Here is a 12,750-nt window from a genome sequence, read left to right on the forward strand (position 1 = left end):
CGCCAGGAAAGAGCCAGCACAAAACCTTCTTGTGGCTGCCGATGGGCTCCGGGTGGGAGTTGTTCTGGGCTCTCATTGGCAGCTGCACGTCTCTGCTCAGGCCAGACAGATGTCTGATGGACGCTCCCTGCACCGGGGAGACAGGAAACAGGAGCTTCTCTTCTCCTCCCTCCATGAAGGCAATCTAACTCCTCTTCATTAATTACCACGGTGGCCTGGACTGGGCTGCATCCCTTCCTGAGGCCAGGAGACCCTGGTGGGCTGGCGCTCAGGGGCAAGTCAAGCCACCACATCACCCATAATATTACAGGTTCCCAGGGGAAGCAAGCTATGTTCAGCTGCAGGGACAAGAAAGGAGCCCAGGGGTTCTGACTCTTGAAAAGCTTTATGGATATGAACAATATTTTTTTAAAACTCCACTGCCATTAGTCAGTTCCAACTGACCCTATCAGAGAGAAGAGAAAGTTTCCTGAGTGTCGCTGAGACTGTAGGTATTTTAGGGAGCAGACAGCCTCGTCTTTCTCCTGGGAAGCAGTTGGTGGGCTTAAACCAATAGTCTTGCTATCAGCAGCCCAATGCTTAAAGCGCAGAGCCACGAGGGGTCCTTATTTAAAGTATAGAAATGTATATATATATATTTTTTTTGAAATGTATATATTTTTAAGAATCTTTCCATTGGCTTTACTTCCAAAAATCGACTTACTCATGGTAGTTTTCCCCCAATAGGACTCAACCTTTCATGAAATTTTCAAGACCGAATCAGGGACTTCTTCATCTGCAGAGCTGTGTGGCCTTGGGCAAGGTAGTAATTTCTCAGAGCTTCCATTGATCCTAAAACAATGTAGGCACCCTGGTGGCCCACTGATTAAGCACTCCCCTGCTAACTGCAAGGTTGTCGGTTCAAACCTGCCAGCCACTGCAAGAGAAAAGACCTGGCAAGGTGGTCTCCGAAAGATTCCACTCTAGGAAACCCTTTGGGGCAGATGTATTCTATCCTATAAAGTCCCTTTGAGTCAGAACCAACCCCTGGGCACAGGACAACAATAATAAAAATGTATATGAAATCATTTAGCTCAAGTGTAATACCTCACGAACATACAATAAACCTCCAGTCAATGTTATGACTGCTATTATTGCGATCTCCTTTGTCTTTTATGTTCAGAATCTAGCAAAGTACCGGGGACACAAAAGATGCTCCATATTTACTCACCAGCTGAGCGAGTGAACGATGGATGGATGAATGAATGGATGCCCCCTGGACCGGCTTGCTCTGCAGCCTCTGCTCCTTGGCCCAGTCATCATTCTCCTGGTGCCTTAAGAGCATGCAGGATCCGTCGCCTGATTTCATCTCCTATGTTCTGGAACTCACCAGTCCTAGAGCCAGCTGCGAAACACAAGCTAATGAAAGAGGACAATAACAGAAATACCTTTGGTTTGGTTTTAAGGCTCTGTCTCACCTCAGAAATCTAACGAGCCTGGGAATGTGCAGGGAAAACTCACGTCAAGTACACCCAAGGATTCTTTTCAATGATGTCCATCTTAGGAGAGGACTGGGTCTAAGGATGCTAACCACCTGAGATCCATTCCACTAAAAACCACCACCACATGAAGAAAAGAAGCCAATTTAATGTTGGGTGTGTATATCTTGCTATGCGTCAGGCCATGGTTGCAGCCACAGGGTCAAATCCCTATCCATGAAAACCTTGCTCTTTTTACTGACCTTCACCACAGAGCTGTTGGGAAGTTTCCACAAAAGGAGGTAAAATGTCTAGGTCAGGACCTGGCCTGGGTTGCTTCTAGCCACCGAATGACTCTCCACGCTGATTCTGAAAGACTCGAACAAGGCCTCCAACAGGGATCCAAAGCTTACCTTTTCAACTGGTGAAACTGAACTGGAGAGGAGTTGCCTTGACGTGAGGTCAAATTGAGCCCTCTGCCCTTCCCAGCGCCAAGGCAGCCTGCGCAAACGGGGCAGAGGACCTTCAGCTTACCCTTCATCTTTCGTGAGCTGTTCTGGCACCAATCATTCCTCCTGTGGGTGACATGCTCCTTTTCTGCCAGCCATACTAATCCATTGCCAAGGCCACACAGAACTCACAGAAAATACAAGTAAGGGAGTAGACTGGAGACGCTAACAGATTACCACAAGTCATAGCGGATGAAGAGCAGGAACACAGTCATTGGTCCACAGCAGCGCCTGCCCTCAGCCAGTCTTTCTCTCTGGTCCTCAGCCTCTGAGCCCTAGGCCAAGGTGACCAGATTTAAAGCGGGACACCATTGACCGGGGGGTGGGAGGTAAGGGGGTGGGGGTTCTTGATTAAAATTTGGCCTAAATGGACCAAATAGACTATTCCCTAGCTTGTCGTGCATTCTTTCCAAAAATCTGGGCTTTTTTTAAACGCCAAAAATTGGGACTGTCCTGCCAAAAGCAGGATGTCTGGTCACGTTACCCTAGGCCTCAGCCAGGAAGCCAGCCTGCAGCTCTGCCTCACCGCCTCATAGTCTCCGCCTTGTTCCTCTGTTCTGTCACACGGCCTGGGCTCCTTGGCTCTGCCTATGGCTCTGTGTCACAGCCTCTGGTCGCGACACCCACCACTTTAGGCAGAGGCCTCAAATATGTTCCACTGGTGGCTCTTCTTCTAATGGCCTTGAGATTTGCCTCTCCCTGCTTCCAAGATAGCTCTTTTACACAAAGGCCTGGCTTTGATGGACGTGTGGCTTGTGTCTTTTGTTTAATTTATTTATTATTTATTTCATTTTTAATCATTTTATTGGGGGCTCATACAACTCTTATCACAATCCATACATTCATCAATGGTGTCGGCACATTTGTACATTTGTTGCCATCATCATTCTCAAAACATTGGCTTTCTGCTTGAGTCCTTGGTTTTAGCTCCTCATTTTTTTCCCTTCCCTCCCTGCTACCCCCTCTCTCATGAACCCTTGATAATTTATAAATTATTATTATTTTGTCAGATCTTGCACTGTCTGACATCTCCCTTCACCCACTTTTCGGTTGTCCATCCCCCAGGGAGGAGGTTAGATGTAGATCCTTGATCTGCATAGCCTCACAGAGAACTTCCTCCACAGTCGTAGAGTCTAGAACTTATACTTCACAGAAGAGATGATGGCTAGAAGGGCCAGACTAATTGACCACATCTCACAACCATAACTGTGATCCACAAAGGGGAGTTACAAATTTCAGCAACAGAGACCCTCACCTCTCTCCTCCTTTCTCAGGAAGGGCACGCCTCCAGCGTTCGTGTTCCTCTGGTTCATTGCAGGGAGATCATCAAACTGGGGCTTTTCACATTTTAACCTAATTCTTAAGCTGAATCCTTATCCCCTCTTCCACATATAGAACTAGATCCCCAAATCTTCTGTTGCCATCCATTTTCCTTCTGCTCAGATATTTGTCCTTATCATCTATTCTGCCATTTTATACTACCATACTCATAATAAAAAAAATTTTTTAATGAAACCAAAGATTTCTTGAAAGGTCTGAGGAAAAGCATGCACAGTTCAAATTAAGAGGAATCCTCCTGAGGTAGTGTGTTACAAGTTGGGCTGCTAACTGCAAGGCCAGCAGTTCAAAACCACCAGCCGTTCATGGCTTTCTACTCCCATGAAGAGTTACAATCTCAGAAACCCACGAGAGTAGATCTACCCTCTCCTGTAGGGTTGCTATGAGTCAGAATTGAGTTGATGGCAGTGAGTTAGGTCTGGTTTGGTTCAAATGAAGTGTTCACCCTTCGACTCCCTCAATTGGATAATCCCACATCAGGTCAAGTCTTCCCATGAGACAACAGCCAGTGCAGACTACGTTCAGTCTCATTCCGTGCTTGATTCAGAGTGTGCCTCATGCCTCACCCTTCCAATCTCTTCTTTCTTTTCCATCCATTTCCCACGAATCTTCCCTCAGGGGATACACAGTAGCTGTATTTCTACCTACAAATTCTGGGCTGCCCTGAAGCCTATCTAATTCTGGATTAAATAGTCAATCCTCATGTGAAGGCTTTGTAGTCTTCCTGTCTCGGTTCTGTCAAAAATCCTGATATGATTGTAGTTTCTTGTCTTTTTTTCTTTTTTGTGCATGGCGGAATCATATTTTATTACACGGAAAGATGCTTACATGCAGGTTAAGTGTCCTCAAGTCAGCTTCAATTCATCGTGAACCCCCAGCAAAACAGGACGAAACCGTGCCAAGCACTGCCCGGTGCGTCCAGTCAGGGCTGTGTGCAAGACCATGCTGCAGCCAGTGTGTCAACCCGCGGCATTGTGGGTCTTCTTTTGGTTGGTTTTATTGCTGGGGGTTTGGGGCTCACCTCTCCTGTACTTAGCATATGTCTTTTTTTTAATCATTTTATTGGGGGTTCGTACAACTCTTATCACAATCCCTACATCCATCCATTGTGTCAAGCACGTTTGGACGCTTGTTGCTATCATCATTCTCAAAACATTTTCTTTCTACTTGAGCCCTTGGTATTAGCTCCTCATTTTTTCCTCTCCCTCCCTGCCCCCTCTCCCTCACCATTGTAGTGTCTAAGGATGATTCCCAAAGGCTTTTATTCTCGCATCCTGACATAGCATTAAAAAAGCCCTCACAGCAGCTTCTCCTCGCCCTCAGGGGCAATCATTCCCATTTGTGATCTGAGATCTTACCTGTCTTCCTCTGTTGGGTCACTTAGTACCGCAACAACCACACTAAGTGAGCAACATTCTTTAGTGCTACCTTGACAAGTGTATGCCTGGCTATACGATAGTAAGTCAAAAAGTATTGCTATTCAACTGGGGTCTGAAATGATCCTGAGCAGCTATTAGTCTCTTCCCATCTGGGGGAAGGAAGACAGGACAACTGGAAGACATCTGGAAACAATAGGTCCGATAGACTAATGGACCGTGCAAACATCAATCTTCATGGCCCTGAGATCAAAAGAACTAGACAGTCCCCCTCTAGCACTACTAACTCTTCTGAACATCGTCACAGTTCAAGGTCTTAGATAGAGTGGGGAAAAAATATATAGAACAGAGCTCAAAGCCCTAAAGGAAACCAGGTTTATGGATGAGAAAGGAACAGGAGGGTCCTCGGACCGTGGTACTCAGTCACACCAGACCCGGCACTGAGCCCAGCTCTGTGGTAAAAAATAAAACAAAATTTAAGAATAAACCATATGAAATCAAAAGGATACCATTTACCCAGCAATGTTCCGAGAGCCCGGACAGAAGGAGGTACGGAAACAGGAAGCACAGAGTGCACGCAGAAATGGGAGCCGGTGCTTTGTCTAGCCCGCGTGGCAGCGCACTGGTGGGTGAGCTGGAGCAACGTGCGCACGGATTGTTGAATGGAAAACCGATGACCTGCTCGGTTGACTCTCACTTCATTCACAGCAACAGGGTTTTTAAAATAAGCTTTGCTACGAGTTCGTACGAATCAAATGTATCCAAACATTTCTCTGCGTTCACTGGATGGTTAGAGACGAGTTTTATCAGACTACCCTTGTCTTAGTCTCATTGAGGTGCATTCGGAGGGGGTGGGGGCACAATCAAAAAAGTGTCTTCCAAGGAGGTCTGCTGGACCAGTTCCACTGGAGGCCGAGAGGCCGGCTCAGAGGTGACTGTTTTGAGAGACTCCAGCGGAGTCAAATGAACAGATTTTCTGGAAGGAGACCTGACAACCCTGGGGCTGATTATGGGTGAGAAACTGTGCCGAGGATTTTTTACATCCGAAGTGCACTTGCTCTTTCTTCCAGGGGAGCATGAGCTGTCCTGCTGGACTCTCTTTGGGAGCCCTGAGCCTAATGATTCTCTAGGTGGGTGATAGTGTCCTGCTTCACATGTTGATATATTCTTGCTTCGTAAACGTGTCTCGGATTTAGTAGCAATCATTCATGACTTCATTCACATTTCCTTTTTGCTTCCCTCTCTGTCTAGCCAGATGTTTCAGGGGCTTGTCAAAATCGAGTTTAAAATCTTGTACATTTGGTAAGCATTCTATGTTTCATCTATCATGGGAGGGCACTGGAACCATCCAAAAGGGCTGCAGAAGCAGATACCTACACTTTATCCTGGATTGATGGGTCATAGCACAAAAGTTTTGAATGGCCAGGGGGACAGTGAGTAGTTTTGCTCTAAAAGGGGGCAGTAATAAGTCTGGGAACTGAGGCCTTAGCACATTCACCCTACAACCCTGATGCTGCAGCTTCCAAATTTATTTTTGTTCCCCAAACTCAGAGAACTCTTTAAATTTTATTTTTGTAAACTTGTTATTATAAAGTGGGTAAAGCATTACAGTCCAGGTCATTGGCTTTGCATTCAATAATCCACACACCATTTTCTCATCTCATTCACCGCAGTCCCCTCGACGTAACTCTGTGGTTCGTGTTCCCATTCCGTCTTCTTTCTCAATCCGTCACTTTGTTCTTGGGTAGAGGCTGCCCTTCATCTCAAACAGTTGATTCATCTAAGGTGTGCATGTTTCTGCACCATTATTGTTCCCTCTACAGGCCTGAATATTGGGGGGCTGAACTTTGAGCCCCAGGGGTGAGTTCAGTTCCAGACCTGAAGGTAACTGACAGCCATAGTCTCGAAGGGTCCACTAGTCTCTATGCAACCAGCAAGCCTGTTCTACTTCACTCTTCCGAGTTTTCTTCCATATTTTTAAAAGGACCTTTTGGTTAACAGCTAGTGTTTTAACTATCACGCCAAGGACCTCTCCTTTTCTCTATGCATCTCTGTTAACATAGCGAGTGCATCAAAAGCCATGCAAGTGCTTATATATGGCATAGGTACAAGTATAGAGAAAAGGTTCACGTCAAAGAAAAATAAAAACAGATATTGAATTTTTTTTCTTTTCTTTTCTTTTTAATCATTTTATTGGGGGACTCGTACAGCTCTTATCACAAGCCATACATCCATCCACTGTGTCAAGCACATGTGTACATTTGTTGCCATCATCATTCTCAAAACATTTCCTTTCTACTTGAGCCCTTGGTATCAGCCCTCCTTTTCCCCCTGGCCTCTCTGCTCCCTCCTCCCTCATGAACCCTTGAGAATTTATAAATTATTATTATTTTGTCATATCCTACACCATCGGAAGTCTCCCTTCACCCAGATGCAGATCCAATTACATGCAGATCCTTTTAATCGGTTCCCCCTTTCCACCCAAGCAGATATTGAATTTTTAAAAAGCAGTGCATAGGCCTAGAGGAAGAATATGTGGAGAAACAACAGCTTCACATTTTTATTTCTCTGCTTAATAAAAGTTTCTATGATTTAGTAGCAATTATTCTATGACTTACTTCACATTCCCTTTTTCCTTTCCTGTCTGTCTAGTCAGATGTTTGCCATGCTTGTCAAAGTCAAGCTTAAAATTTGTGAACACTTAGCAAACAGTGTACATTTCATATCAAATTTCTCTTCTGGGGGAAATAGACACCGATTTTGACGTGACTTAACTTGAGAACAATAGCTGGATGTCCCAGGGCAGTCTATTCCAGGCAGATCTCCATTATTGCACTTCCCTTGATTGCATTTCACAGATCACTGCATTTTTTACACATTGAAGCTTGTGGTAAGCCAATAGTGAGCAATTCTATCAGCGTCATTTCTCCAACAGCACTGTCCACCTTGTGTTCCTGTGTCACATTTTGGCAATTCTTACAATATTTCATACCTTTCCAGAATGCTACAAACATGCCTTACATGTACTAGAAAACAAAACCAAAACAAAAATGTGCAACTTGATTGGTTGTACATTCACTTATTGCAGCGGTCTAGAACCAACTCACATTGTCTTCTGGGGATGCCTGAGGTCCACACCTTTTTCTACCGGAAAGGGATGACTGAATCATCACATTGAAGTTGAGCGAGCCTGAGATTTACATAACTGACCAACAGTCTCCTGGACCATCTGGTTTCCAGGATCTCAATCTCCTCCTTCCTTTACTGTCTTTCCCAACCTCAAAATCTCAGCATTTGTACTGCCTGGATCTCATTTCCCTTTCTTATGAGTAGAACTCAAGCTACTTGCACTCAAGCTTTCCTTAAGAAAATTCTTCTCTTCCTTGAGCCTTAGCTGTCCAACTTCCTTTATTTTGCTCTCAGGTGCCATTGCTCCTGTTCCCCTGTGTACATCACAGCACTCGTTAAGCCTACCTTGTTTCTCTGGGGAGAGAATCTAAGAAAACCGGAGTCCTAGAGACCTAAATAACACATTTCAATTACTTTTATTATATTAAGAAACCAAGTTGCAATAATTCCATTGAGGTTTTTCCTCTACCTAATTTAGGAAGACGAACACTCCTGTATCATAAGAACTCTACTGCTCTACGGATTCACGTATAAAAATCTACCATCTCTCCTCCAGGCTGAATCTTTAAACTCTACAGCCATGCTAGGAGATCCTGTAATTAATAGAGGGACAAATCTGTGTTCAATAAGTAAGGGCATTGGTGTCAGTAGCCCATGTACAGACCACATGGCACCAAGAGGTTGATCTTGGTCTTGGTTCCCTCTTCTGCCTGACAATTGGTTATAGTTCGAAACGTGTTCAAGGAGAACAGGATTTGAGGCAGCTTGTCAATAATTACTACCAACCCCTTTATAATTTAAAGGATGGAACCAACCATCCTCATCAGTGTTCCTAAGTCTTGGCCTGCCGATAAGTATGTAAAGAGAACAAAAATGTGTCCACCTACCAATGCCACACAAAAAAACAAACACTACATAATTGTACTTACACAGTGCACCTGCTAAGGTCAAAAACATCAACCTAGCTGCCAGATCCTGTGCCTGTGGGGAAAAAATACCCACACACCTGTGACTATCAACCATAAAGATGTCACTGATTGTAAAGAAAAATCTGAGAGACCCATCTTTTCTAAAGCCCTCTTCCAAATAGCACCGCAAATAGCCTTTCTCTCCATCATAATGTTCAGGTCGCTGAATGGAAGCACAGGCTCCAGTCTTAAGGCTTTCAGGCTTTATAGCATCTGGAGGAGCTTTATAAAGGCTAATAAATGACACGTCCTCGTCCTTCCTCATTCTGAATCAATGTGAGTCACAATCCACAGTGCCTGTACGAAGAATGAGACAGCTCAATATTTACTGGCAAGGAACGTGCACCAAGACATATACATAACATTACAGGGTGTGTATCACTCTGTGAACGCATGTTTGTATGGCCGGAGGCCAGGACAAGCCTTTTCCATCTTCCCATCAAGCCTGGATTTTAGAACCTGCATATAGGAAATTTGGGTCAACATCAGAGACAATTAACAAGGCTTCCCCTCAAAATATGGTGACCTAGTTCCGAACCTCTGGAACCCAGGTGGCATAGTGGGTTATGCGAGAGTCAGAATTGACTTGATGGCGGTGAGTTTGGTTTTGGGGAATTCAGAACCTATTGAGCTGAGAGAACCACACAGAGAACCACCACACCTGTAGCCATTTCCCCACTTCACTAAAGCACTCATAGATATCACACTTCGTTGTCTCACCAACCAACACATTTCCTCTTCCCATGGAGGGTCTCTGTACCGTCTGTGATGGTCCAACTGATGTCTCTTCATCCAGTCCGAGCCAGCTGTCAGCGAACTTTTTCTAAATGTTCACACAATCTTAATGCCACTATTGAGCTCTGATATTACAGGATAAAAACAGCCATAGACAACACATAAACAAGCGGGCATAGTTCCATCTGCTCAAACTTTATTTACAGTAATTTGCAAACCTCTGAGCGAATCTGTTGAGTAGGGCAATTTACCTTCTTTACCTAAGGAAGTTGACTGGTACAAAAAGACGATGTGAGCTCTTCTCCCTCTCCCAGTTTCTCTGCCATCCTGAGTGTGGTGCTGCTCCGACCTCACCATGTTGTCTCATAAGACTTTCAGGAGCAAGAGATTCCTGGCCAAGACCAAGAAGCAGAATCAGCCCATTCCCAAGTGGATTCGAATGAAAACCGGTAATAAAGTCAGGTACAACTCCAAGAGAAGACACTGGAGAAGAACCAAGCTGGGTCTGTAAGGAGCCCCCTGACCACATTTTCCCAGGCTCAAATCATGTTGTGTTGCATTAAGACTTTTGTCCCCATCTGATCAATTGAACTTCTGTTGGCAAATAATCTGGTTTATTCCTTGTTTTTTTGCTTCCTCATCAAGTCTAACAATAAATAATGTAAGGCTGTTGGTTCAAAGGAAAAAAAAAAGATGATGTGCATTTCAGGAGGCTGACTCCTCACCATTGCTTCCCAGACTACTGTATGGAACTTCTAAAGGGTCTCTGGCCTCAGGGGCTTTCCATTCCAGTCCATCCTATGTACTCCGTTGTGTGTGATCACCAAAATTCAATCCTGATTATGTGACTATTCCTGACATGTGACTGTCTGTTCTCCCAGTTCCTTCAAAAATGAAACCCAATATCTTTATTATGGCTTGCAAAACAATACTTTTTGTTTGTATTGGTTCCAACCAATTTGTAGACTCTCTCCTCCACTGGCTAGCCTCCAGCCCTACTGCGGTGTCCGACATTTCCTAGCTATGCCATATTCTTTTTTCTCCAAATCTTTTCACATCCTACTAAATCTGAATAATACTTAATACCAGCAACCACAGTAGACCACAGTGATGCTTATATATAAATTTAAGCATCATTTTATTTCTCACATACACAAATTTAAACAATTTGAAGTTTTACGCAAATTGAGGATAGTAGAGGGGGGGCTTTTCTTCATTCAGTGATTCACTATTCCAAGTTGTCATCTCAGCTTCCTGTCACTCAGTCATCAACACATTTCTACCAAACAGACACAGAAATAGATGAGGCACATCATTTCTTTTTGCTTTGGTTTTGTTTGTTTGTTTGTTTGTTTGTTTGTTTTCTTCCTTTTGAATTCTTTTTTTAAGTGTTTTATTAGGGGCTCATACAACTCTTATCACAATCCATACATACATCAATTGTGTAAAGCACACTTGTACATTCATTGCCCTCATCATTCTCAAAACATTTGCTCTCCACTTAAGCCCCTGGCATCAGCTCCTCATTTTTCCCCTCCCTCCCCCCCCCCTCCCTCATGAACCCTTGATAATTTATAAATTATTATTTTGTCATATCTTGCCCTGTCCGGCATCTCCCTTCACCCACTTTTCTGTTGTCCGTCCCCCAGGGAGGAGGTCACATATAGATCCTTGTAATTGGTTCCCCCTTTCCAACCCACTCTCCCTCTACCCTCCCAGTATCGCCACTCACACCCCTGGTCCTGAAGGGATCATCCGCCCTGGATTCCTTGTGTCTCCAGTTCCTATCTGTACCAGTGTATACCCTCTGGTCTAGCCAGGCTTGCAAGGTAGAATTCGGATCATGACAGTAGGAGGGAGGGGAGGAGGAAGCATTTAGGAACTAGAGGAAAGTTGTATTTCTCATCGTTGTTACATCACACCCTGTCTGGCTAGTCTCCTCCCTGAGACCCCTCTGCAAGGGGACCTCCAGTGGCCTACAAATGGGCTTTGGGTCTCCACTCCACACTCCCCCCATCATTCACTATGGTAAGATTTTTTGTTCTGATGATGCTTGATACCTGATCCTTTCAACACCTTGTGATCGCACATGCCAGTGTGCTTCTTCCATGTGGGCTTTGTTGCTTCTGAGCTAGATGGCTGCTTGTTTACCCTCAAGCCTTTAAGACCCCAGATGCTATATCTTTTGATAGCCAGGCACCATCAGCTTTCTTCACCACATTTGTCTTCAGCGATCTTATCATGGAGGTGGGCACACAATTATATGATTTTTTGTTCTTTGGTGCCTGATAACTGATCCCTTCAGCACCTCGTGATCACACAGGCTGGTGTGTTTCTTCTAGAGGCACACCATTTCTTAAGTGGTCAAGATCCTGGCTCCGGTCCAAATATAAGAATGTGGAGAAGCAGATGGATAATCAAGGAGCACAAATTTCTCTGCCACTCTTCCCTCTACTTGAATTATCCCTTCACATCTCATATTCCAGATCTTGTTCAACTATCACTTCCATGATCTCTTCAAACAATTATGTCCCCTTCTCTTGTGCTCCTAAAAGTCTTCATGAAGACTTGGTCATGTATATATCATCCAGCTTTACAATTATTTGTCTGCATTTCTAACTCCACAATAGTTCAGAGTTTCTTGAAGGCAAGAAAAGCACCTCCCTCAATAATCACTCTCTACTTACCTGCATCATGCCAGGAACCTAGCGACACACTCTATATTTGATGCATGAGTGCATGAATGAATGAGTGAATGAATGAACCTGCCAAGATGGGCTGTACAAGGACATGAGCCCTGAGCATGGGTCTGAGTTACTGGTGAAGGATGAACCTTTCTTCTGTAGCTATGCTCTCAGTAATGCGAGATTCTGGTGTGCAGAAGGCTATGGGTGAAATGGGAGCCCAAGATGCATTTGTGAGTTCTACACAGGAACTAAACCTCCTGTAATTTCCCTCTATCCATGATGGAGGGATGGGAAGAAACTGCTTACCAAACAAAATGAGTTGGAGAGATGACTATAGGAGATCAAAATGATAAACCTGACTTGAATGGTTAAAACTTTGTCAGTTGATTCCCCTCTGATGCATTCTGGACCTGATCTGGTTTTCAACATTTTCTGTTATTTTTGTTCTATTTTGTTTTCAGATTGGGGTTTACCTCACGTGTATTTTGTCATTGGGGGTAACCCTCCTGAATTTGGGGGATATATTTTTTTCTGCTTTTCAGTATATGGAA

General features: G+C 44.3%; 1 protein-coding gene across 1 annotated transcript; it reads left to right on the plus strand.

Annotated features, from left to right (window-relative positions):
- Positions 1-9,867: 9,867 nt before the first annotated feature.
- LOC105978654 (60S ribosomal protein L39-like) lies at positions 9,868-10,023 on the plus strand. The gene has a single exon (XM_013004796.1). It carries the CDS (start codon positions 9,868-9,870, stop codon positions 10,021-10,023), a length of 156 nt encoding a protein of 51 aa, XP_012860250.1.
- The last annotated feature ends 2,727 nt before the right edge of the window (positions 10,024-12,750 follow it).

Source organism: Echinops telfairi, unplaced genomic scaffold (assembly GCF_000313985.2).
Source record: "Echinops telfairi isolate 266 unplaced genomic scaffold, ASM31398v2 ScPeMD7_7400;HRSCAF=8409, whole genome shotgun sequence".
In the NCBI taxonomy this organism is placed as follows: domain Eukaryota; kingdom Metazoa; phylum Chordata; class Mammalia; order Afrosoricida; family Tenrecidae; genus Echinops; species Echinops telfairi.